This window comes from Myotis lucifugus, unplaced genomic scaffold (assembly GCF_000147115.1).
Source record: "Myotis lucifugus unplaced genomic scaffold, Myoluc2.0 scaffold_87, whole genome shotgun sequence".
NCBI lineage: Eukaryota > Metazoa > Chordata > Mammalia > Chiroptera > Vespertilionidae > Myotis > Myotis lucifugus.
This window is the reverse complement of record NW_005871135.1, coordinates 4088458-4115813: the sequence shown is the minus strand read 5'-3', so window position 1 is coordinate 4115813 and position 27356 is coordinate 4088458. Positions and strand designations below refer to the sequence as shown.

At 50.7% G+C, this 27356-nt stretch overlaps 1 protein-coding gene across 2 annotated transcripts in view; it reads left to right on the top strand.

Annotated features, from left to right (window-relative positions):
- TTLL11 (tubulin tyrosine ligase like 11) overlaps positions 1-16684 on the top strand; it is a 212580-nt gene extending 195896 nt beyond the window's left edge. For both annotated transcript variants that reach the window (XM_014457912.2, XM_023755957.1), the window contains one exon: positions 14689-16684. In XM_014457912.2, the coding sequence (XP_014313398.2) occupies positions 14689-14972 (284 nt within the window). In that variant the 3' untranslated portion in view covers positions 14973-16684. The remainder of the gene's footprint in view (positions 1-14688) is intronic.
- The last annotated feature ends 10672 nt before the right edge of the window (positions 16685-27356 follow it).

Genomic DNA, 27356 nt, shown 5'->3' with positions numbered 1-27356 from the left:
TTCTGATGTTAGTAATTTTAAATTACTAATTAATAGTCTAGTAAATCATCTTTTTTTTATTTTTTGGGTTGCCTGACTACAGGTTATCAATTTTATTGATCTTTTCAGAGACGCACCTTTTATGTTAATTCATTTTCTCTATTGAGTTCCTGTTTTTCATGTCATTGATTTATACTGTAATTTTTATTATTTCTTTTCTTCTGCCTACTTTGGATTTAATTTGCTCTTCTTTTTCTAGTTTCCTAAGGTGGAAGCTCAGATGATTGATTTAAATATCTAAAATATATGCATTCAATGCTATAAATTTCCCTCTAAGCACTGCTTTCACTGCATCCCACAAAATTCAGTAAGTTCTATTTTTATATTTATTTAGTTCAAAATATTTTAAGATTTCTCTTGAGACTTATTTTTGACCCATATGTCGTTTAGACATGTACTATTTAATCTCCAAATACTTTGGGACTGTCCCGTTCACTTTCTGTTGTTGAGCTCTAGTTTAATTCCATTGTGGTAGGAGAACAAAGTTTGAGATTTTTATTCTATTAAATTTGTTAAGGTGTGTTTTATGGCCCAGAATGTAGTGTCTTGTGAATGTTCCATGTGTATACTGCTCTAGTTGGATGAAGTGTTTTAGAAATGTCAATTAGATCCAGTTGATTGATGGTGCCATTCAGTTCAACTCTCTCCTTACCGATTTTCTGCCTGCTGGATCTGTCAATTACTGATGGAGGAGTGTTGAAATCTCCAGCTATGATAGTGGATTTGTCTATTTTCCGTGCAGTTCTATCAATTTTATATGTATTTTGACCCTTGATTATTATGTAATGCCCACCTTTATCCCAGATAATTTTCCTTGTTCTGCAGTCCGCTTTGAAATGAATAAAGCGACTCCAACTTTCTTTTTGGCTGATGTTAGCATGATCTGTCTTTCTCCATCTCTTTACTTTTTAATCTATGTCTATGTTTAAGGTAGGTTTCTTATAAGCCACTTGTAGTTGAGTTTTGTTTTGTTTTTTATCCACCCCAATTAAAAAAGAATTTTTGTCTTTTAATTGATATATTTAAAGCATTCGATTTAAAGTAATTATTGATATAGTTGGGTTAACAGCTACCATGTTTACAACTGCTCTCTACTTGTTGCATTTGTTCATTGCTTTTTTTTTCAATCTTCCCTTCTTTTCTGTCATCTCTAGTTTTAATTGAGCATTTTATATTATTCCATTTTTTTCTTTGTTAACATATCAATTATATTTCTTTTTTTAAAATTCATTTGTTGTCCTAGCGTTTACAATGCATTTTTTAGCTAATAAGTCCATTTTTAAATAACACTATGCCATTTCACAGACAGTGCAGGTGCCTTATGATAGACTATTCCCATTTGTTCCCTCCTGCCCTCACAATGTTGATAGTATTCATTTCATTTATTCCTAAAATATTATCACCCAATACATTGTTTCTATTATTTTTTTTAAATATATTTTATTGATTTTTTACAGAGAGGAAGGGAGAGAGATAGAGAGTTAGAAACATCGATCAGCTGCCTCCTGCACATCTCCCACTGGGGATGTGCCCGCAACCCAGGTACATGCCCTTGACCGGAATCGAACCCGGGACCCTTCAGTCCGCAGGCTGACGCTCTATCCACTGAGCCAAACCGGTTTGGCCATTGTTTCTATTATTACTTTGAACAGTAACCTATTAGATCAATGAAGAATAAGAAAAATTAAAAGATTTTATCTTGCCTTCACTTATTCCTTTTCTGGGGTCTGTCATTAATTTTGGAAACTTCTCAGCCATTATTCCTTTATATAATCTTTCTCCTTCTCCTTCTGGTATTCCCATTACACGTATATTACACCTTTTGTCATTGTCCCACTGTTCCTGGACATTCTCCTTTTTTGCATTCTTTTTTTCTCTTTGCAGTTCAGTGTGTGATGTTTCCATTGACATATCTCCAGCCTGACTGATTCTTTCTCTGGCCATGTCCAGTCTACTGGAAGTCCATTGTGGGCATTCTTCATTTCTTTTATGGTGTTTTTATTTCTAGCATTTGCTTTTGATTCTTCCTTAGTGTTTCCATCTCTTACCTACATTCCCCGTCTGTTCTTGAACATTGCCTATTTTCTCCATTAGAGTCCTTACATATTAATTATCTTTATTTTTAATTTCCCATCAGATAATATTCCAACATCTATATCATATGTGAGTCCAGTTCTGATGCTCACTGTGTCTCTTCAGACCATGCTTATTCTTGCCTTTTAGCAGGCCTTGTAACTTTTTGTTGAGAGCTGGACTTGATATATCTGGTACTAACTAGAAACTAAGGCAATCAGGCTTTTAATGTGAGGCTTTATGTTAACCTGGCTGGAAGCTGGGCTGAACTCAATGTTTGCTGCAGCTGTGGATGCCAGAGGCTTTTGTTTCCTTGGTTTATTTTCTCTCCCTCTTGCCTTTGGGTTTCCCAAAAACTCCTTTTTAAATAGAGTCTTTGTCATGCAGCCCACTCAGTTGTAATCCACTGTTGTTATATTGGAGCCCTGGTGATGTGGTGGTAGAGTACTGCGGAGAGAAAACACTCTATAACCTTGTAATTAAATCACAGATTCTTCCTGGACTGTGACTTTCAGAAATGTTTCTGAACCACAATTCTTTGTCTTTAAATTCTAATGGCCTGTGAAAAGCTGCACAAATCACAAGCATTCCAGAAGTGTTCAACATACAAACCCTTTCAGAGATTTTCCATGGAATTTCTGGTGAAATCTGGGTTTAATCATTAAACCTGAGAATGAAGAGAGAACCTCATGAGCTATCTGATCAGGTCGCTGTCTCTAGTCAAGTAGATGGTCAATTTAGCCAAGACAGAGCCTTACCCAGCCCATAGTTCACCATCTCTCTCATGGGGCCAACTCCAGTACTCACTGGTAGCATTCTCCAATGTGTGTTCATCTTACTGCCATAGAATTGTAGTATTTAAAACCAGAAAGGCCTTAGAAATCATTTATTACAATGCCCGTACTTCACAGATGAGGGACTCTGAGACCCTGGCGAGTTAATGGGAGAACCACCTGCTGTTCATTGGCTTTCTACCTTCCCTCCCTGCTCTGTTTCCTAGATCTTTCTAAGAAGTAAATCACACATTTCTTTTTTAGATAATCAGTATACAAGTTTGTGATGAAAACTACACTCTGCTCATCCTTCATCCCATGGAGAGGAGAGAAAGTAGGTCGTGCCCTTGGGGTGCCCAACATTCCACTGGAGGACTTGGGAGACTTCCATGACTGGGTGTCCTTGACCTCCATGTATTCCCTGGGGTCTAGATAAACCAGTGGTTCTCAACTGGGGGCAATTTTGCCCCTTCCCTATGGGACATTTGGCCATGTCTAGAGACATTTTTGGTTGTCACAACTGGGGAAGGAGGTTGCTACTGGGATCTAGTGAGTAGAGGCCAGGGATGCTGCAAAACATCATGTAATGTACAGGGCAAACCCCACAATAAAGAGTCCTCTGGCCTCAAATCTGAAAGGGGTTGAGGTCGAGAAACCCTGAGATAGAGTACACCCCTTGAGTATACCACAACAGCTCCATGTGTACTTGAAATGGCCTCAGTTTCCCTTTGCTTCCCTAAAAGGCAGCCCCCAGAGCTGTGGGAGCAGTTCCCTGTACCCCACCACAGTCATAAGGTGCAGCTGCCGTCCGGCTCAGGGCACAGGATGGCAGCCTGCTGGGGAAGGGAGCACACCTGGACTGTTCATGAGACCTTACATGACTGCGGTGCTTTTTTCTCGGTAGCAGGTGGGTATCTCTGCCCACACTTCCCCACAGATTGATTCTGTGAAGGGAGGAGCAAGCTTATATAAGCGCAGCCTCATACAACCTTCTGTCGCTTTGGCACTCCGGGGCCTGGGACACCCCCTCCCTCCTGAAGTCTCAAGGGAACGTGGTTTTGTTCTGAACAGGCCGTACAGAATAAAATCAGAGTTCTTCAGCCTTGAGACTGGCCTGGCCAGCCTCCTGTTCACCTTCTGCCACCCCAGCCCCCAGCCTTGCCCCACTCACCTCCCACACACCCTGTGCAGCAGCCACAGGCCGCTCTGGCCTGGCCAACACGCTTCCGTCTGTGCCTCTGGTCAGACACATCGCCCTGCCTGCAATGCCATCCTCTATCTTGATGGCCTGGACAGTGTCCACATGTGAGACCTTTGTGAAGCTTCCAGGCCCCTCTCCCTCCTTCCGGTCAGTCATGCCCTCTTCTGTGCTCTGTGGGTTCCTGGCCCCCGGAATAGATCTTACCTTGCTGGGTCACAGGTGTTTGCAGAAGTCCGAATCCCCTCTGCACCTGCCCTCAAGGTCTGCTGAGCTGGTGATGCTCGTGCCTGATTCATGTCTGGGGCCCAGGGCCTACCTAGCACCATGAAAGCTTTATTGAAGGAATGCATGAGTGGGTGAGTGAGTGAGTGAGTGAGTGAGTGAATAAGTGAATGAGTAGATGGATGGCATCTCATTGGGTCCTTTATTCTCAGAGTAGCTATTTCCTGGATCCTAAGGGTTCCCTGTTGCTCACCTGGTTAACTGAGACACAGGCACACAACCTCAACTCTACCCCTTCTTCGGCCATTGATGCTGTATGATCTTGAACAAGTCACTTGCCCACTACACTCGGTGCACCCCTGGTAACCAGCGGTGGCACTGTAGTGTGTTTCTCGCATGGTCCCAAGTAGAGGAGGTAATAGAATCCTAACCAAGCTCGGGACTCTCCCTAACTCTCCATTTGCAGCGGTCCCCTTGTCCCAGACAGCCCTGCTCCTGAAGTGAGTACAGGGAGAGAAACGTTTTCCTGCACTAATAAAATTACCTTCTCTAAAGAAGGCAATTTGCATGTTAATGTTTTGGGTAATTCTGTGCAGCTCCAATGCCCTCAGGGCTGCAATTTCTCGCTGACAAAGTGACAAAAATAAACTCCCGCATAAAAGAGCATTTCTCTTCTCTCATTTGTACTCTAAAGTGACATTCTTAATGTGAGTCAAGTCGAAACCCACCTCTCTGTCTTATTTTTGACACTGATCTGCCTCCCCTCACCTCTCCAAGTGACAGGCCGGTTCCTCAGAGCTCCTCAAAGGGGTCTCTCCTAAGGACAGGGCTCAGTCCACCTCCAGGGCTCCTGGCTGGTCTCCTGTGAATCCCAGAAGGCCCAGCCAGTTCACTGGGGCAGGCAGAGGGAGCAAGGCAGCGCTGCCTTTGCTGGGTGAGAAGGTGGTCTAACTGCCCCCAGCTGGACTATTTGGGAAACGAAGAACAGCTGCAGTGGATGGAGATTCTGAGCCTCCGTCCCCAGCAGTAGACATTTCTCTGCCAGGCCTAGCCCCTCTGATGGCTTAAAGACAGTGAGAAAGGTCACATTTACAGGGCGTCTTCCATGGGCTGGTCACCACATGGGGCCCCTTCCCTCTATGTTTTCTCACTGAAACCTCCCTCACCTTCCCCCTCTTAGCAAGAGCCAGGCAGGGTAGGTAAGAGCTGAGGCTCCCAAAATGAGCCAAGGTCCACTAGCAGATCTGGGTTTGACCTTAGGCCTCTGTGATACAAAGCCTGGGTCCTATCCTAAATGGATGCTGAAGGCTTGCTCACAAAATCTGTCAGTGACCCAAAGTAGGGAAGGGAGGAGAGAATTGACATTCGTCAAACACCTACCTCGTGCCGTGCGCTACACAGATCAATTTCATTCAGTCAGCTGACATCAGTTAGTCAGCTGACCACATGGCAGGCACTAGTAGTGATGGGATGTGCAGTGACCAGTACCCAGGCCCCAGGCCCCTGACATCTAGGAGCAGAGACGGACAGACATTAAACACAGAAGCACATGTAATGAATTCTATGAAATAAAATAACTCTGTTTTTAAGGAGAATAGCAGAGAAGGCCTGATTTATATTAGGAGGTGGGTCAGGGAGCTGAGATCTACGTGCAAACCAGGTGGAGATCAGGGAAAGGGTGTCTGGCAGAGGGACGGCCCCTGACCAGAGCCCCCGCTGGGAAAGTGTGCGGCAGCTTCTAGGTAATGAAAGACAGCAGTGGGAGGGGGCACAGACATTAAACATAGGGGGGCTCCCAGGACAAGGGGGTGCACTGGGTTTGGGGCGCTGCAGAAGCAGGCTCAGAGCAGGCTAAGGAATATGGATTGTGTTCCGAATGTTGTGGGGCAGCTTAAAGCAGGAGAATCCCTGGCTTGGTTCCTGCTTCTAAAAGGTGCTCTGGATGCTGGTAGGAAGGGGGCAGGGTGGGAGCGGGGACACCAGCGAGGAGGCTGCAAGGAAGCTGAGAGGAGGGATGGCCTCTCTCACTGTGGGTGGGTGTGGTGGTGATGGTGATGGTGGAGATGAAGAGCAAGGGTGTGAAGTACTCTGGATGTTGGGGGAGGAGTTTCAACAATGGTTCTTGGATTTCTGGCTTAAGCAGGATTTTATTTATTGAAATGGGTAGGATTTAAGAAAAAGTAGGGCCGAAACTGGTTTGGCTCAGTGGATAGAGCGTCGGCCTGCGGACTGAAGGGTCCCAGGTTCGGTTCCGGTCGGGGGCATGTGCCTGGGTTGCGGGCACATCCCCAGTAGGAGATGTGCAGGAGGCAGCTGATCGGTGTTTCTCTCTCATCGATGTTTCTAACTCTCTATCTCTCTCCCTTCCTCTCTGTAAAAAATCAATAAAATATATTTTTAAAAAAAGTAGGATTGGGAAGGGAAGACCATGAAATTTATTTCTTAGGGGCTTTTTGAGATGCTAATGAGATATCCCAGTTGGGGGGTGGGAGGAGGATCAGTCTGGCCTGGAAATAAGGACTGGAGGCATGGCTATTTAAAGCCTAGGGAATGAAGGACAGGAAGAGAGAAGAGAAGCTGGGCCTGGGCCAGGTGAAGCAGAGAGAAGCCCGCAGAGGACAGGTGAGCCTGAGCCAGAGTTCCCAGGAAGCTACAGTGGGGCCTTGACTTACGAGTTTAATTCGTTCCGTGACGGAGCTCGTAACTCAAATTACTCGTATGTCAAATCAAAAGTGAACGAGTGAGACACGTGATGCTGGGCTGATGTTGTGGCGTTCACTGTGATGTTCGCTGCGCCAACTAGTGGTGGGGTATCTGAAGCTGGTTCGTAACCCGAATTTTAGCTCGCAACTCAAAGCAAAAAATCGGCCGAGAGACGGCTCCTATCTCGAAAAACTCGTTAGTCGGGACACTCGTAAGTCAAGGCCCCAATGTACAAGGAAAAGCAGGCCAGTGGGGTGTCAGAGAGCGAGGAGAGAATTTTTCAAGAAGGGAGGTGTCCACTGACTTTAATAAATGCTGCGGAGAGAGCGAGCTAAGAGGAAAGGAAGGGACAGTTCCCAGTCTTTTGGCAAAAGCAGTTGGTGGAGGGATCTCGAATGCCCGCCCCCCCCAATGAGAGGAGGAAGGCTGTGGAGACAGCTGTGTGCCAGCATCTCTCTGGGAAATTTGGCTGATCAGGGAGCAGTGATCAAATGCCCAGTGAGATTCCCTGTCAAGGCCGCTGCTTCAACAATGCAGGACCCAGGGTGTATCTGATGGCTGATGGGCACGATCCAGGAGAAGGGAAGAGACTGAGGAGATGGGGCAGCAGGCACTGACTCCAGATTGCCTACCTCTCCTTCCTTAGGGCTCTGTATGCTTGCCTGCCTCTCCCAGGAAATTCCAGGCTTCTCCTTTGCATTCTAACACTCTGCTCCCCAGTTCCACAGCCCTCTCTCCCCTCCCTGTGTCCCCTTCCCTTCCACACAAGGGCTTGCATCCCCCTACCCCCACCCCCACATCCACCTGACGGGAGGTCAGGTGGTATTAATCCCCGGGCTGCTGCCTTACAAATCCTCCAGAGCCAGGCCATTGTGGGGAAGGTGAGATTTGCTCTATGGGAAAGCAGCCCAGTGGGGAGGCTTTGCACATGTCAGCTCCAAGGTAGAGCGCACACAGCGAGAAGGGGCCTCCTGGGGACGTGCTGGGCACCCCACACTGGAGATGGCCACGTGTGGGCTAGATGACCGTTGTTTGCAGTGTCAGGGAGGGCAACCGTGGCTGCGAATCTCACGGAAACTACGGGAAGCTAGACAAAGTGCTAGAGTCAGTTTTGCCAACTCACGATTTACGGCTTCTTCCCTGCCTCTCTGAGTAAACCTGACACTGTGAGGGCAGACTCACAGAGCCTGGGTTCAAATCCCACCACCACCTCCAGTCTGGGACTCGGGGAGAATGTCTCTACCTCCCTGCACCCCCGAAGCCTGCAGGGCCAGCCAAGACAAAAGCAATGCTTCCATATGTCATTAAACACAGGTGAACAACCAAAGGGTGAAATGGGGTGGGGATCATAAATGCACCTACCACCCAGATTTCGTTTAGAGAATTACCTGAGAGGGTCCCAAAGAGCTCGCCGCAGTGCCTGGTATGTACCAAGCATGCACCGTATGCCAGCTGCTCTTATTCATTCTTGTCGTTTTTGGTGTTATTATTATCATGTAAGGTCTGGATTGTGTGATCTTCAAAGTCCTTTTTGAGCCAGAGATTTTGACCACTTGCTGAGGAGTGAGTGTTGAGCCTCAGAAGGTCCCGTTGGAGCCATTAATCCCACCCACAAGAAGCGTCTGGAATAGCACGAAGAAGTTGCAGGAAGTGGTGACCAGTCCTTAGACCAGTGATGGCGAACCTATGACACGCGTGTCAGAAGTGACACGCGAACTCATTTTTTTGGTTGATTTTTCTTTGTTAAATGGCATTTAAATATATAAAATAAATATCAAAAATATAAATCTTTGTTTTACTATGGTTGCAAATATCAAAAAATGTCTATATGTGACACGGCACCAGAGTTAAGTTAGGGTTTTTCAAAATGCTGACACGCCGAGCTCAAAAGGTTCGCCATCACTGCCTTAGACTGTCTTCCCAGATCACGACTTAGGGACTTGTGTCCACGCCGTGTGGAATCAGGGGTGACGCTGGATGGGACTGGACCTCTGGGGCAGTCTGGTGCAATGGTGTGACCTGTGGTCAATGAAATGATGGAGCAGCTGCCTTTGTCTTTGATTATGTTTGTTATTGGTGCTGCAGGCCTCTGGGGGGTAATGGTTTTCTGCAAAGTCTGCTTATGGTTCCTTCCTGACCCTTATTAATTTTTCCATCTAGCCAAGGACAAAGGTGACGCTCAAACACTGTGACTGTGAGAATGGGACTTCTGTGCCGAGCTCTCCCTTTCTTCTCTTGGAAGATGGGCTGTTGGGAGGTTTCCCGCCTGGTGTGGGGAGAGGCCATGAGGAGCAGTGATGGCGTCCCAGCCCCACCACTCTCCAACACTGTGACCTTGGGCGAGGGAAGTGTGACCCTGGGCGAGTGGCTGGGCTGCTCAGGTTGCCGTGAGATGAAATGAGCACGCACAGGGAAAATGCACCGTGAGCGTCCTGGCGGGCAGAGCGTCCTCAGTAAAGGTGGTGTGTGATTTTAGTTACCATTTTTAAAACATTCAGTAGCTGCCATCACTCCCAGTGCTTCTGGAATCCAGAGAAATCGCCCAGGCTGCCGCTCATTTTAGAGGGGAGAAGTGAGGCCAGGAGCTGGAGGGAACTGCTCACAGCCACGCAGTGCACAGGCGCAAAGATCTGACCTCCCTGCAGGGTTTCCTCCTGTGGCCCAGTCCGTGGGCTCATTCATCCTGTGGACACTTGCTGAGAGCCCGCTCTGTGAGAGCTGGAGAGGGAGGCAAAGGCCCCCTGGCTTCGCCACAGTCACGTGTGGAGACAAGCAGCCAGCTCCCTGCATCGAAGGGTAAACTGGTGTCCTGAGAGCACTGCGGGCAGTCGCTGTGAGGGGAGGGTGCAGAGTGGGGGCGACGGGCGGTGGTGCCACTGCTATTTTAAAGCATGTATTGGGCTATTCTGGGCAGTGCCTTGTAAAAGGGGCAGGCAGTACAGTCCCCACTTTACAGACAAAGAAACAGAGACCTTGAGAGGTGAAAGGACTCGCTAGAGACTAGACAGCTAGTAAGTAGCAGAGTTGGGATCCAGCCCAGCCCGTCAGACTGCCAGTCACTGTTCCACAGACCTGAATGCCACCTCACAGGGCATGCCCAGGTTGGCTGTCCCCATGCAGTTCCTCGAGACACCCCCCGCAGCCGCCCAGGAGCCAGGCTGGGGGTGCCCAGGAGTGGCGAGCGGACTGGGAGGCTGGTGATTAACCACCCGGAGTCACGCCGCCTTCGCAGATCGCTCTTGTGGGGAACATTCCACCGCACGGAGAGGAATCACTGAGCTAATTCTAGTCAAGATCGCTCAGCTTTATTTCCTACCGACGCTTCCAAATGGAAAGCTGTGTATTTACACATTTAGGCTCACACTGTGAGACAGAAACGTCTATTCTGGGTGAGGAATGGGAAAGAGATTTAAGGCTGGGAGAGAGAAGGGACTGGAAAGAGCTGCCCGAGCCCAGCACACCAGCGCCGTGAAACAGAAGCCCTAGCAAGGAGCTTAGTGTGTTCGAGAGGAAAAGAAACCTCTCCTAGTCAGTCTGGGGTAGTATCTCCGGCAGCCGACAATGATTTAATTATCTCACATATGCAAATGTGCCCTGTGAACTATATGATAATTCGTGGATGTCAGATGTAGGCAAATGGCTGGGCCTGGGAGTCAGATGGATGTGGGTGTAAGTGCTGCCTCGCCCACTTAGGGGGCCGTGACAAGCCGCTTGCCTGTCTGGGTCTGTGTTCCTCAACTGTAAATGGGGAGCACTTGCAGTAACATCGTCTTCCAAGCATTGCTCTGAGGGCCAGATAAGGAAATGGATATTCTTTATAAATTGGCAAGTGCTGTGCACTTGTAGGTATTATTCTTGTTTCCATCTTTAAGCCCCAAAATAGACGATGGGATTATCAGAGAGCAGCCACCAGGGCTGTCACTAAGCTGGGTGCGGGACCCCTCCCTGGGAGTGGAGAGGGGAGGACTGGAGCCAGAGGAGCCTGTGGGCCCGCCCTCCCCCGCCCTCCCCCGCCGGATTGACAGAATGAGGCCATCTTCTGTCAGGGGCCGCATCCCAATATCCAAGTGGCCGTCTCGGGTGAGAGACGTGCGTACGGCTACAACTGGAACGTTTCAAAGGCCGCTTGCTCCAGCGACATCCGTCAGCCCAAATGGAGTTTCAAAAAAATACTCAGCAGCTTATCTTGGGGCGTGGGAGGCAGGTGGGGACAGCCTTGTGCAGAGCCCGGCAGGCCTGACTGCGCCTTGCTGCTGGCAGCCCACAGAGGAGGCCATCCCTCACGCGCTGCAAGGAGGGTGTCTCTTTCTTCTCCGCAACTGGAATTAACACTCCTCGCAGCCGTGGAGTAAAGAGGGCAAGATAGCGGTCCTTGGGTCTGCCGCCTATCAGCTATGTGTGACTTTGACGAACCTCTAATGTGAAACGGGTTTGAGTTTGATGCTTCCACCTACCTGCTTCATAAGGTTTCTGTGGAATTAAGTTAAATAACCACACTTAGCCCAGGGCCGTGCACTTAATGAGGGCTCAATAAATATTCACTGTTATTGTTTCCTTTCATTACTTTTACTGTAACGGGTCACTAAAGCAATGTTACCAAAGACATGCTTCCAACTCTGATCAGAGCTGCGAGGGGTCTTCAGGGGGAGAGGGGAGCAGGGAAGAGGGTAGGATTACTTATATTTCTGCTGAATGGCTCAGGTCATTTTAGAGACTTGGCCAGTGGTAGGAGAGTGTCCCCAGCTGGGTTGCACCTCAACAGAGCTGAGCATGCTGGGGTGCTGTGGGCTTGACTGTGTCCCTGCCAAGTCCATATGTTGAAACCCTAACCCCAGTGTGACTGTATTTGGAGACCGGTCTCTAAGGAAGTAATGAAGGTGAAATGAGGTCATAAGGCCGGGGCTCTGATCTGAGGGGACTGTGTCCATATAAGAAGAGAGACCAGAGAGCTGGCTCACTCTCTGCCATTGAGGACACAGTGAGAGGCGGCCGACTGCAGGCCAGGAAGAGACCCCACCAGAACCGAACTCTGCCGGCACCTGACCTCCGACTTCAGTAATATCCCATTCCCCTTTACTTCCTCGTCTGTTTTCCACATATATATTAGTTAATAGATGTCAAAGTAGGACATACATGCAGAAAGCTTACATTGTATTTTTTTCAAAGTAATACAAGTGCATAACTTCTAATTTAAATAGTAGCAAAGGGCTCATAATTAAAAGCAGCGGCCCTTGCACCCCCTCTTTCCAAACTCTAGAGTTTTCCATGGCATATTTTAGAATTGCATATGTGTTTACTACAGAAAATCAGAAAATATAGACAAGCAAACCTAGTATAACATTAAATCCTACTTCTCGTTTAAGAATTTCTTCCAAATCATTTAGCCATGCATTTTTCCCTGGGAAAGGTCCTCGGTGTATTTTTTCTGTGCATTATAGCTCTAATCACTGTCTGCCTTCAATTAAGGGGAGGAAACAAATATTTGCTGAGTAGCAGGCGCTCAGCTCTTGCTGCTCAGAGCGTGCTCCAAGGGCCAGCAGCCGGGCATCATGGGAGCTTGTCAGGAATGCAGGGTCTTGGGCGCCACCTCAGATCTGCGTTTGACAGGATTGTGGCGCCCGGCACGCATGTTGAAGCCGGGAGGGCTGTGTGGACCCGAGCTGCTCACAGGCGCCGTCCACGAACTGCTCCTCACAGCCCCGAACAAGAGGCTGAGCCAGCATGCCAACACGTGCTGCTGCCTTTGTTGGGAAACTTGCCTCAGGATGCTGCCAGCTGAACTAAACAAGGTGATGGATGAGAAGGGGATTTACATTCTGGCCCGCGCTCCTTATCTTGTCAGGGCCGGGACTCGCAGTTCCTGGACGTGGCACCAGGCTGCAGACCACACTTTGGGGAGTGCTGTTTAGACCACAAGCAGGGAAGTTGGGGGCTGGGGCGGCACTGGGCTTCTCTGGCTCTGGACCCGACCTCTTCCACTCCGCATGCGCCTGACTCTCCCGCCTGCAGTGACACACGCGCAGGCAGGCACACACACGCGCAGGCAGGCACACACTTCCTAGGAGAGCCCTGGCCCCAGACTCGGTGATTAGGAAGCGTCTGCCTCTGGATTCCCTGCCTCTGTCCCACCAGCCCTCTGTGTACATTACAGGCTTTTACACCGGGTTATTGTTCTCATTGTCAACTCCTCCTGTCAGGGCCAAGCAGAGCAGGGGGCGTGCAGCACATCGGGAGTCGAAAGAAGCCGAGCAAAGGAGCCTTGTGGACTCGGAAAGAGACAGAACAACTGCTCAGCGCAGGTTCCCAAGGCGAAAAGAGCTCTCAGATCCCAGGGTCCACATGGAACCCAGTATTTACAAACTCCATCTGTGACCTGGCTCCACCTGTGGTGGCAGAAGCAGGTGAATAATGCCTCTGAGCCAGAAGCAAGGCCACTGGGAAGGTGTATGCCAGCAGAGGCAGCGCCAGCCTCATCTCAAACACTGCAGGGTCTTGGGCACCACCTCAGATCAGATTCGGTCCAGCCTCGTGTCACCTTCCCCCAGGAGCCCAGGGAATCCCATGAATTTGGGTCATGGGTTCATTTTCACTTGGACATTCGGAAGACTCAGAACCCTTCAGGCAGCACAACTTAGTTAAACGAATTGGGAGTCAGAATTTGAATTTCCAGGCCACTGTTCTGTGCTGTGTAACCTTAAGGAAGTTACTCAACCTTTCTGAGTCAGTTTCCTCGTCTGTAAAGGGGAGCATAATACTGATCTCGAAAAGGCATTGTAAGGATTAGTGATAATGTCTGTAAAGTGCCTAGAACCAACTCGCTCATTCATTCAGCATGACGATATGGAGCGCCTTTGGGTGCCTGGGACTGGAGGTGCAGTGGTGAGCTGGGGCTCACAGCCAGCAAGGAAGGCAGAGTGTCAAAGAGCCACACAGACGAGCACTGCCCAAGCCGTGGTGTGTGCTCCAAAGGGAAGTGCAGGCAGCTGTGTGGGCCGGGTCTAAGCTGGGAGCCAGGGAAGGTCTCTGAGCAAGTGATTTTGAGCTCAGATCCCAAGAAGTAAGAAAGGACATTCCAGGAGCACAGAGGGGACTACTATTAATATGATGCAGAATATAGTTTTGGGTAGAGAGAAGGGGTCAGTTGTATTTTACTTTTTGAGGTAAAATTTACATACAGCCAAATGCACACATCTTAAGGTCCAAGTTGATGACTTTCGACAAATACACACACCCACAAAGCCAGCACCTCTATCCAGATGTGAAACATTGCCATCTGATTGGGCTGACCTGAGTAACTGTCTCCCGTCCGGTGGAATCAAAGTCAGGGCCTGGCTTTTAACAGGAACATTTTTTGGTGGTGCAGAGGGCTACAGCTTTGGACTAGGCTTAAATCCCAACTCCACCACTTCCTACCCAGAGGACTTGGCCCAGGTCTCCCCACCTCTCTGAAACTTCGTTTTCTCATCTGTAAAATGGGGCTAATTAAACCTACTGCATAGGGTTGCTTAAAGGATCAAATCTGCCAATGGTTGTATATGCCCAGCTGGGCGTGTGGTGGGTGGGAGCCTGTGATTGAGCCCTGTTTCGTTTCCAGAATGGGAACTCTGGTGGGAAGTGCTAGTGACTGGAGTCGGGGCAGCTGTCGTACACCTGCTGACACTGGTCTCTTCCCCACAGGGATGTGCCTGCAGGCCTTCGTAGAGGCTTTCTTTTACCTGGCTCAGAGGAAGTTCAAGATGCTGCCCCTGCACCAGCAGGTGGCCTCGCTGATCGACCTGTGTGAATACCACCTGTCCCTGCTGGATGAAAAGCGGCTGGTGTGTGGCCGGAGTGGCAGGTTTGGGAGCCGGCCCCCTCACGGCGGCATGACCCAGGAAGCCACCCCGGCTGCCCCGCTGGTGGAGGGCCACCTCCCCTCCGGCACAGGCAAGCTCTCCCATTCCACACGCGCTCTGTCCTGAGGGCCACTCTGTCCTCCCGGAACAAGCAAGCCCTTCGGGGCTGGAGAGAGGCCCTGGGCTTCCCACGCGGAGAAACGCCGGCTGCTGGGATTCCTGCCGGGACTCTGCGAGCTGTGGGTCCTGCGCTTCGGGAGGCCGACTGACTCACGCCCGCCTTCCTCCCAGCGCCTCGTGGTGGTAAACCTGTTTGCAAGTCACAGTGGACATATGACATCCCAAAGGTGACAGATGGCATCTCCTATTCTGAGCTCATGGGAAGCGACAGTGGGGGTGAAACCGTTGTGTTTGGGGAACCAACAGCCCAGGCTGCGCTGTGGTGAGGAAAGGACGTGAGGCAGCCGAGTCCTGGGTCTGCGGGGCCCAGCGGGAGCGCTGGCTGAAGCCCGGGAGCATCATGCCTACTTCCTGTCTCTGCTCTGGGATGGAGTGGAAATGCCCGCGACTCCCCTCCGATCATGTGCTACTTGGGTGTAGTTAACAGATTAGCCTCGTTTATTTCATTAGCTTGCCTACTGCTGCAGTGTTCGGTTTGTTATTAATTAAGAAATAATTAACTAAGAAGTCACTAACTACGGCTTCTCAAGTCTTGAAGCTGGCAGGAGCCACCGGGGTCATTTTGCCTGATTTTGTTTGACCTTGACCCCAAGGTAGGAGTCCCATGGTTGTATGGCCTCTGACTGAAGCCCTCCCCATTTGGGGTGCTCTCTGTGTGGCCAGCACTGCCCAGGGCTCCTGTGTGCTGGGCATCCTGGGTGAGGAGGAGGCTCCTGAGGGGTGGAGACAAGACCTGGTGAGGGTTAGGATGAGGAGGAACATGAGGCCAGACCCAGCTGCCAGAGGTGGTGGGAGGAAAAGGGGAGCTCCTTGCATAAGAGTAGGCTCCCCTCTTGTCTCCACCTGTGTCACAGAGGGGAAGCCTCACAGGCAGCCACAGGGGCATTGTGGGTATGGCTGCGGGCAAGTGCAGGCCCAGGGCCAACCAACAGGTGGACGGAGGCTGCCCTTGCAGAGTCACGCTCCCCACAGCGTTGTTGGATTTGGGTTAGCGTGGCCCTTTAATGCGTCCTGGCAGCCCTGGGAAGAGTTGATATCACACTCCGAGTCAGGAGGATGCCAGGTCTGAGGGCATCGGCACAGTGCCTGGCACACAGGAGGCTCATGAAATGCTCGCAAAGGAAGGGCAAGGAGGGTCCTGTGGGCAGGAGTGTGCCCCGGACCAGCACATCTGTCCTCCTCCCCTGCCGTCCTGTCTTCTCCCTCCCACCCCCCTCCCTGTCTCCTGAGTCCCCTTCACTCAGGCCCACTGGAGCCGTTGAGGCAGCACACACAGAGCCGTGCACAGTCACGGGCAACTTGCACTCAGTCTCCCAGGAAGGTTTCCAAACCCAAAGAGAAGGCTGTTAATCAAGACCCTGCCCACTCTTAGCCAGTTACTTTACAGCAGGGGCCCACCTGAATCCTTGCTGGACCCTCCTTCCAGCCAGCCCATTCTCTCAATAAAACCTGCTTCCCCTGCATATGGCTCCCAGGCAACACCCTGTCCTGCGGCCTCCTCCCTCCTGCTCCTCAGAGCACAGGGCTGAGCCAAGGCCACTCCCTTCCCACCTGGAGGCAGGCTGCTCCGCCAGGGTCAGGGTCTAGAACAGGGGTGGGCAAGCTTTTTGACTCGAGGGCCACAATGGGTTCTTAATATGGACCGGAGGGCCGGAACAAAAGCATGGATGGAGTGTTTGTGTGAACTAATATAAATTCAAAGTAAACATCATTACATAAAAGGGTACGGTCTTTTTTTTTTTTTAGTTTTATTCATTTCAAACGGGCCGGATCCAGCCCGCGGGCCGTAGTTTGCCCACGGCTGGTCTAGAAGGAGTCCCATCCCTGCAGACAGCAGAGTAAGCCCTGCACGCCCCCCGCCCCCCCCAACACACACACACACACCCCGCAGAGTGTTAGGGAAATGAGGCTGCTGGTTTACAGGAGGCCTGACAGACGGGCCCTGTTTTCCCGATCAGAGGCCGCTCCATCTCCAGAGTGAAGGGAGACTGTCCCACCTCTTTGGTGTCTAACGGAAGCCCCACCGTGTTCACCCTTCTGGTAACTGGCCGCCAGTTTTGCAGGGTGTGACTGAAGCGATAGCCAAAGCAGACGTTTCCTTCCTCCTAGCAGAGAGTCTGGACCCGGAGCCCAGGCCAGAGCCCAGCCCTGTGCTTGCCTGTGGGATAAGCCCACCCCAAGAAGGCCCTCGCCTCCACCGGCCTCCTCTCCCCACTCCCTCCGGCTGATTCCCCCAGGCTGTCCAGCCACCGGCCCTCACTGTTCCCCTGGCTGAGTCCCTGGAGGGCAGCCTCCAGCAGGGGCTCACCTGCCTTGTTTGGGGTGCGTGCATCACTGGGCATGGGAGATGTCACCATGGCACCACGGCTTGGCCAGAACAGGGCAGCAGAAGGTGCTTGTAAAGGCGCGTTGGGTCCAGTGCAGCTGTTACCAGGGCCTCTGGAGACAGCACCTCCATCTTCTAAACATGCCTCCTTCCCCTGTGTCTCCCTGAGGCTCTGTCCACTCTCCCTAGCTCAGACCTCCTCATCTCTCTCCTGCCTCTCAATCCATCCTCCATTCCTCTCAGATGGAAGGAACTCAGAGAACCACAGGCTGACCGCAGGAACCCCTACTCCAACCAACCCTCATCCCTTCCCCGATGAAGCCCCAGACCTTGACGCCACACTCAAGGCCCCTTATAATCTAATCCCTTTCTTCCTGAAACACCCTAGATCCACACCTCAGGCGCCCTGCCCATGACCCCGTGCTCCCACTGCTCTTTGTATCTGTTTTTTTTATTTTATTTTAATCTTTATTGTTGGAAGTATTACATAGGTACTTCTTTTTCCCCATTAATCTCTTCTAGCCCTCTCCCTTCTGCCCCCCGCCCCCCCCCCAGGTCCTCATCACCCCATTGTCTGTGTCCACGGGTTATGCATATAGCATACAAGTTTATTGGTTGATCTCTTCTCACCCACCTGCCTTCCCTCTGAGGTTCAACAGTCTATTCATGCTTCTATGTCTCTGGGTCTATTTTTGATCCTCAGTTTATTTGGTTCATTAGATTCCACATATAAGTGAGATCATGTGATACTTATCTTTCTCTGACTGGCTTATTTTGTTCAGCATAATACTCCAAGTTCATCCATGCTGTTGCAAATGGTAAGAGGTTTTTTCTTTTTTTATTGCTGCGTATTCATTGTGTAAAGGTACCCCAGTTTTTTTATTCACTCATCTGCTGATGGGCACTTAGGCTGTTTCCAAATCTTGGCGATTGTAAATAGCGCTGCTGTGAACATAGGAGTGCATATATTCTTTCTGATGAGTGTTTTGGGTTTCTTACGATATTTTCCTAGAAGTGGAATCACTGGGTCAAATGGCAGTTCCAATTTTAATTTTTTTGAAGAAAGTCCATACCGTTTTCCATACAGTCTGCATTCCCACCAGCAGTAAACTAGGGTTCCCTTTTTCTTTTCCTTTTTTAAAAAAAATATATATTTTATTGATTTTTACAGAGAGGAAGGGAGAGGGATAGAGAGTTAGAAACATCCATGAGAGAGAAACATCGATCAGCTGCCTCCTGCACACCCCGTACTGGGGATGTTGCCCGAAACCAAGGTGCATGCCCTTGACCGTAATCGAACCTGGGACCTTTCAGTCCGCAGGCTGATGCTCTATCCACTGAGCCAAACCGGTTAGGGCAGGGGTTCCCTTTTTCCACAACCTCGCCAACACTTGCAGTTTGTTGATTTGTTGATAGCCATTCTGACAGGTGTGGGGTGATATTGTCATTTTGGTCTGCATCTCTCTGATGATTAGTGACTGAACATTTTTTCATATGTCTCTTGACCTTCTGTATGTCCTCTTTCAAAAAGTGTCTATTTAGGTCCTTTGCCCATTTTTTAATTGGATTGTTTGTCTTCCTTTTGTTAAGTTGTACGAGTTCCCTATATATTTTGGAGATTAACCCCTTACTGGGTGTATCATTGGCAAATATTGGGCTCTCTTGTTATTTTGTTGATGGTTTTGTTTTGCTGTGCAGAAGCTTTTTATTTTCATGTAGTCCCGTTTATTTTCTCCTTGGTTTCCTTTGCCCTAGAACAGTGGTTCTCAACCTTCTGGCCCTTTAAATACAGTTCCTCATGTTGTGACCCAGCCATAAAATTATTTTTGTTGCTACTTCATGACTGTAATGTTGCTACTGTTATGAATTGTAATGTAAATATCTGATATTCAGGATGGTCTTAGGCGACCCCTGTGAAAGGGTCATTCGACCGCCAAAGGGGTCATGACCCACAGGTTAAGGACCGCTGCCCTAGAAGATGTATCCGTAAACATATTGCTGCAATAGCTGTCTGAGATTTTGCTGCCTATGGTTTCTTCTAATATTTTTATGGTTTCATGTCTTACATTTAAGTCTTATCCATTTTGATTTTATTATTGTGTATGGTGTAAGTTGGTGGTCTAGTTTTATTTTTTTTGCATGTATCTGTCCAATTTTCCCAACACCATTTATTAAAGAGACTGTCTTGATTACATTGTATGCTCTTGCCTCCTTTGTCAAATATTAATTGAGCATAAGACTTGGGTGAATTTCTGGGTTCTCTGTTCTGTTCCATTAATCTATATGCCTGTTCTTGTGCCAGTACCAGGTTTTTAGTACAGTGGCTTTGTAGTATAACTTGATATCTGGTATTGTGATCCCTCCAACTTTGTTCTTTCTCAAGATTGCTGCAGCTATTCGGGGTCTTTTTGATTCCATATAAATTTTTGGGTAGTTTGTTCTATGTCTGTGGAATTTGCCGTTGGTATTTTAATGGGGATTGCATTGAATCTATAGATTGCTTTGGGTAGTATGGACATTTTAATGATATTGATTCTACCAATCCACGAATACTGTATATTCTTCCACTTGTTTAAATCTTCCTCAATCTCTTTTTCAACATCCTGTAGTTTTTCGAGTACAGTTCTTTTACCTCCTTGGTTAGGTTTATTCCTAAGTATCTTACTGTTTTTTGTCTTTGTGTCTATTTTCACCATGTGGGAAGGGAACATTCTGGTTCTTACCACGATGGGAAGGCCACAGGGTGCAGGCCCACTCCGTGCTCTCCTGTCCTTGCATTTGCTGTCCCCTCTCCCTCTGTCCATGGAAACATTTCTCTTTCAAGGTCAAGCTCAAATGTCCCCTGTGCAAATCCCCTAAACAGAATGAACCACACCCTCCTGTACCTGTGGGAACCTGGGAAGTTCCTTCATTCTTATCACACCTGCCCTGTGGCATCCCAGCATTGCTCCCACCAAGCAGTAAGTTCTTTCAGAGCCAGGCAGGTGCAGGGCTCATGCCGGCCCCTGGGTAGTCCGTGTCAGCTGTCTCTCCTGCTCCGCAGCTTGCGATTGCACAGGGTGGGGTGGGTCAGATCAGATGATCCCCACGTGAGTACTGCCAGTGGGGTGGTGGGACCCGCTGGGGAGGAGCCCAGACACTCAGAATGGCTCTCTGTGCCTTTTCTAGAACCAGCTCCCTTCCCACCAAATTTGACATCAGTTCAATACAGCACAGTTTACAAAGCACTTTCACAGCCCCTTCTCATCCAGTCCCCCACAGCCCAGCAACGGATAGGGGATTCTCATCGCCGTCTCTTCACGTTTGGGGACTAGTGTGCAAGGCCTTGTGGCTGAGCCTGGACTCCTAGGGAGGCCCCTGCCCCAAATCCCATGCTCCTTTCTCGGCACCATAGCTGTGCAACCCAGGGGGGAGAGGGCTTGGGCCCATTTCACAGATGTGGAAACCCACGTCTCAGAGAGGCTGCGAGAGTCTGGGGGCTCAGCTCAGGGCTGTCTGATCTGACCTCCTCTTGCTGAGCCCCCAGAAGGGCTCGGTGGGCCACATGCATCCTACGGGCTTCAGGTCCCTGAGCCTCGTGAGGGGGCACAGGCCTCTCTCACTTGATCTCTGGGAATGAAGAATGGAAGGGATGGTACACGTGGAAGTGTTTCGTAAAACAGAGTGCTGCCCAATGCCGTGTTGTCTTCAGGCAGGCTCTCCTGTAAGCCAGGTGTGAGGAGGGGGAGGGAAAGGTTCCTTCTTGAACGTTGTAATCCATCAAGACAGACGCGGCAGCCACCCGCTCCCTCGGTGCCTCCCGCCACCCTCCCACGCGAAGACATCCACGAGCTGAGAAATGGCCTCTGCTGCTCCCCTGGCACCTGGCGTTTGCCTTGTGATTGGCGGAGTCTCACAGCAGAATCGCTTAATTGTTTTAATGTCTTGATTAATGGCCCTGCAGTTGAGAATTGGGCTTGAAATGCTGGGCATCTCAGCGCCTTCCCTGGAAGCTGAGAAAGGACGCCCAGTCCCCTCTGGGAGCCCGGTCCTCTCCGCGGGGTGCGAACTCACTGCAGACCTGCCTCGCCTTGATGGAGCCTTCTGCCAGTCTCCTGCTTGGTTTGATGGATGTGAGGGACATTTCCCCGGGTGGCATATGGATTTCTCCCTCTTGGGATAAGTTCACATTTTTTTCTGTTCCCGGGGACAAAGGAGCTTTGCAGAACAGTCAACATATTCAATTACCTCCATCTCTAGTGACCAAAAGTCTTGATTTGTATGTAACTAGAAAGGCCCAGTGCTTGTGCATACGGTACACACACACACACACACACATGCACATGCACACACACGCATGCACACACGTGCTGAGCACCACTGAGCTTTGGTATAAAATGGCAAAATGACCGATGTTTTTCTCGTTTCTGACAATTGGCCTCTGAGTCTCATGTCGGGAGCAGAGAACAAGGGGCTCGGTGCACCCAGGGGTAACATATGAGCCCGCCAAGAGCTCGCGGAAATGTTTCCTCCCACGCAGAGGCGTTTGCTAAGGTTCAACCAGCGCCCTCGTCTCAGGCCATCGGGACCTGCCAGCTTCCCCGGGTCCCTCCCGGCTGCAGAGGCCAGGCCAGCAGCTGGACAGTGAAAGAAATCAGCGGGATGTTCTCCCTTCCGAGTGGGGAAGACGAGGGCTGAGAATCCCAGAGGGGCCCTGGGTGATGGTGGGAAGGGCGAGGGGCTGGGTGTTGCTGTCTGACACTCTCCCTAAGTGACCAGGGACTTCACCTCTTTGCCCTCGTCCTGGCCTCTACGGTGGAGACCGTGCCATCCTGAGTGTGAGGAGCCTGGATGGGACCTGGTGCCGGGGAAGCATCTTAATAAATGTCCGCTGAGGAAAGGAAGGGAGCCAGGGAGTCCTCTGCCCACCTCGTGGCCCCTGAGGTCTGGCCGGAGGGCCCGGTGCTCGAGCCTCCTCCCTCCATGGGGGCCTTTGCTGCTTGCTGGGCTGCTCCTGCCTCTTAATGACTTTTGAAAATTCTTTATTAAATTTTCATGGCGCATAAAGTCGAGGTTCCATCACTCAGCCTCAGTTGTCTTGGTAACTTTGTAAAATGCAATAATAAAATGAAGCTGAGTGTTGCTCACAGTCTCATTGTATATAAACGGCCGCAAAGTATTGATGATTTTTTTCTGTGTGATAATGTTTGACAGCAAGTCCACCGGGATGGACAAAGCTTATTCATTTTGGGTCAATTGGTGAGAAAAGGGCTCCTTTTAATTTTTCCTTCTCTAATGGCTAATGTTGGCCTGGGAAGCTAAATGTTGCCTCAAGGAACCTGTGAGACTCTGGGGCAGCTGGAGGGAGGTGTTTAGAAAGACCCCACCCCTTCATCTGCAGGGGACAGCCACCCTTAGGGAGGGAGTGCCGTGTCCCTGGAGTTTGGACGCCTGTCAGAGGCTCTGTGGCAATGGCGGTGAGGCGGGTGGCTTGCTCCCCTTCTACAGCCGAGGCCACCGTAGGGGCCCTGGTGGGACAGCATGGAGAGGGAAGCAGCCGTCCACATTATTATTGCAGGTCAGAATGTCCCAGGGCCCCCAGAGAGCCACGACCCCCACAGCGTCTGCCCCAATGCCAGGGCTCCTGGCTCCGCAGCCTGCAAAGAGCTGCCCACGCAAGGTCCAGGGACCACACTCTCTCTGTGCGAGGGACCTGGTGGCACCTGCTAGGAGGGAAAGGACAAGAGCCTCGTCCCGGCAGAGAGGGGCCTTGGCGCAGGGCTCGGAGCCCCTTGCTTCCGGGCAGCCGGGAGTGTTCCCACACGTTCCGCAGTCTCCACTTACTAAAATCTGGAAGACTGTTATACAGTTTACATAGCTTTCCTTTTTTAAAAAAGCTTTTAAAGAGTTTTGAGTCTGGTAATATATCTGGAAAATTCACCTTCATGGAAATTCATTCTTCAAGGATCCTGGGTAAAAATGAGAACCACCACCTGGGAAGGACACTCAGCCACTTGGCATCTTGTTGCTTTCATCATTTTTTAAAATATGCAATAGCTACACACACACAGTGCACACATGAGGGTAATGTATTTATATATATATATATATATACATACATACACTAGAGGCCCAGTGCATGAATTCCTGCACAGGTGGGGTCCCTCGGCCTGGCTGGTGATTGAGGCCTATCAGGGGGCCGGCCAGCTGGGGGGAGGGACCACGGGAGGTTGGCCAGCTGGTGGGGGGAAGAGGGGCTGCAGGAGGTTGACCGGCCAGGGGGAGGGGCCGTGGGAGATTGGCCGGCTGGGGGGAGGGTCCACGGGAGGTTGGCTGTGGAAACGCACTGACCACCAGGGGGCAGCTCCTGCATTGAGCATCTGCCCCCTGGTGGTCAGTGTGCATCATAGTGACTGGTCGACCGGTCGTTCTGGATGTTCAGTCGTAATGGTCCCTTAGGCTTTTATAAATACACACACACACACACACACACACACACACAGATATATAGATATGACCAAAACAAAAACAGCACAGACGACATACATTGACAAGCCATTTTCCCATCCACAACCTGTCCCTCAATCCTCAGTCTGTTCCCAGAGGCAAATACAGTTTCTGGGTTTTGCGTGTCCTTTCCAAGCAGCACCACATGTGCAAAAATCCTCACACATGAGTGATACCCCTTTTCTTCCTTTTGTACACTGACATGCAGTCTGCTTTTTTCCCTTAACACTGTTTCTTGGACATTGTTGCATGATGCGTATGTGCAGGCTGGCTCAGTTTTTTAATGGCATCACGGCATGCCACTATATGACACACTGCAATTACTTACTTTCGTTTACAGAACTGGTCCCAGTTGATGCTTTTAGGTTGTTTCCAGTTTTCTGTTGCTACATACAGTCCTTCAGGAATGTTCTTGCACATGCATCTTTGTGTACAGGAATGAGTGTGTCCTAAAGTCGAATTGCTAGGTCAAAGGGCACATGCATATTAAACTGCAATCGCTATGTCAAATTGCCCTCCAAAGAGACTGGACCAATTTTCAGTCCCGCCAACAAGGTGAGAGGGTCAGTTCCCCCTCCTCCCAACATAGCTATTGTCAAAACGGTGACCTTTGCCAACTGATGGGTGAAAAACATGTCACATCCTGATGACAAATGTAACGTTTGTTTCTCTCATATGATGAAGTTGAGACTTTTATGTGTTGAAAAGCCATTTGTATTTCCTTTTCTATGAACTGGCTGCCCATGTTCTTTGCCTATGTTTCTACTTGTCTTTTTCATGTGGATTTGTAGCATCTCTTTGCAGATGAAAAGAATTCACCTTTTGTCATATTTTTGCAAAATATGTGTTCTATATGGGCCGTTTTTCAGCAGCCAACTGTCTCTCTGCCGCCAATGCATTCTCCAAAGGCTGCCAGAGTGGCCTTTCTCTAATGCCAACCTGGGCCTGGCCGGTATTGCTCAGTTGGTTGAGCTTTGTCCCATACATTGAAAGGTCGTCAGTTTGATTCTGGGTCAGGGCACATGCCCAGGTTGGGGGTTCGATCCCTGGTTGGGGTGCGTGCAGGAGGCAACCGATTGATGTTTCTCTCTCATATCAATGTTTCTCTCTCGCTCCCTGTCTCTTCCCCTCTCTCTAAAATCAATAAAAACATATCCTCAGATGAGGATTAAGAAAATAAAATGAAATGCCAGTCTGATCGTGTCACCGCCCTACCTAAAGATATAAAACAGCTTCCTACCACCTGGGTCCAGCTGAAACTCCCCCCTTGGCTTTGGGGGTCCTCCTTTTGGGGCCCAGTCTTTCCCCAGCCAGGCCAACAGGGCCACCGTGTGCAGCCTGAAGGTTGTGCACCGCACTGGGGGTGGGGGGTGGGGACGGGGTGGGGGGGTGGGGGGGGGCATGACATACGGAGAACCTCAGATGCGCCCCCTGGAGGTGAACAACGGGGCAGGCTGCTCAGCCAAAGCCTCTCTCCCAGAACCTTACCTCAGGTCTCACCACACTTTTGGCCATTCCCCACATGCGTCATGCTCTTCCAGTCCCCCAGGGCCACACCCAGGCTCTTCCTCTGTCCCTAACACCCTGCCTTCCCTGTGCGCTGGTGAGCTGCCTACTCGCCCAGCAGCTGACAGTCACCACCTCTGCAAAGCTGATCCTCCTCCCGCGGCTGGCGCATCCCTGCCTCGGACCCCACAGGCCTCGTGTGTTCCTTTAACCCACTTCAAGGTGATTCTCACCCTAAGGAAGGACTGTGCTCATTCATGTCTGGATCCCACCCCCAGCCAGAGCCCAGCACAGAGGAGGGCTCAGGGAATGTGTGGAATGAATGAATGACTGGAGGTCGCCTTCACATGAGGAGTGAGGGGTGAAGCCCAGCCTCTCCGCCTTCTCAGCCTAAAGTGCTGCATTTACCCAACAGGCTGTTCTTCTGCATAAATGTCCATTAAACCCTGCAGAATGCAAGTTCTTAAAGAGGCAGCAGACTGGTTCTTCCCGGGGAATTCCAGTCTGCAGCGAAGGCCTTTGTATTTAGTAGGTGTTGCTCTTTTCAGACGATAAAGCAAAGCCCTTCCAGGGAGCAGGTTGCCTCTCTCCCCTAATTCCCTGGAGGCGCATCGTCATCTACATGGACACCTGCCCTGGGGATTGCCCAGGGGCCCGGGCCCAGGGCCCTGCCTGGTCTGTAAAGGTTGATGGGATGCAGGCACTAATGCCGCTCCTTCTCCCCAAACGCCCTCCTCCCACCCCTGTTGGGTCAGCCCTCACCGCCCTTCCTCCTCAGATGGGAAATGTGCCCACAGCTCTCCTGCTCTGCGGTCATTGCCCACTGGGCACCTGCGGGGCCTCCTGCTACGTGGCTCACCTCCAGCCCTCTGTTGACCATCAGCCTTTCCCCTGCATCCTGGGGACCCTTAAAAATGTGAGTTGGGTAATGGTCCTCCCAGCTGCTCTTTCCCCCATGGCTTCCCCTCACTCTGAGGATCAAGGTGAGTCCCTGCCTGGCCCCTGTGGCCCTTACAGCCTCCCCGTGCCCTGCACCCCACGGGGTCTGTGCCTTTCCAGCCCCTCCAGGTACCGTGTCACCTGGCGAAGCCTGCGAAGCCGGCAGGGCTCTGTGTCACCACGCCTCCCCCCACTCCCCACCCCCACTCAGGGAACTACTGAAAACCTTCTAAGCGCCAGCCAGGCCCTGGCGAGGGGACAATGTGAGCGGACCCTGGCCCTGCCCGCCTGGAGCTGAAGGTCAGACAGCGGTGAACAGGTGCAGAGGCAGAGCCGAGAGCAGAGAGGAGGGCTTTGCAGGGCCTGTGTGTGCTCAGCTCCGAGGGGCTGGCCCGGCAGCAGCGCGGGCAGTGGAAGGTGTCCTCCTCCTTCCGCTGGAGGGAGTTTAGAGGACAATATGCTCAGGGTGTGTTTTGGAAGATAAGGGAGTTTAGGACTTGGAGGGTGGACCGTGGAGTTGGTGGCGCACGCATGGGCGTGGAGAGGCTGCTGCAGGGCGTGGGGGTCCAGGCGGGAGGGGATGCAGCTGGAACCGGGTGGCTTACAGGAAGAAAACGGATGGCCCCTCACGTCACAGTGATTGGGTGCCATCTACCTCCCTGCGTGAGGGCGGGGTCTTGTCCGTCCTGTGGGCAGCACTCACAGAGCCCAGCACAGGCTCAGTCCATCATAAGTGGAATGTTCTGGGAGTGAATGAATGGATGAGTGAGTGAGTGAGTGAGTGAATGACAGGTGAGAGGGAATCGTATGGAGTTAATGAATTTAACAGATGGGGAAATTGATGCTCTGTGTTGTGGGGTGGGGTGTCAGCTGGGGGAGCCGGTGACGACCCTGGGATGGGGCACAGCCAGCAGCAGAACCGGGAGGGAGGCCGCAGGCTGCTTGCCCAGGCCCCGTCTCCTCCCGCCTCTCTCACAAATACGCGTTTTCATAACTTGTCATTTCCCCACACACCCACAGGCAGGAACACACACTGTCCCAATAAATAAATCTGGGCCACTTTTCAGCATCGT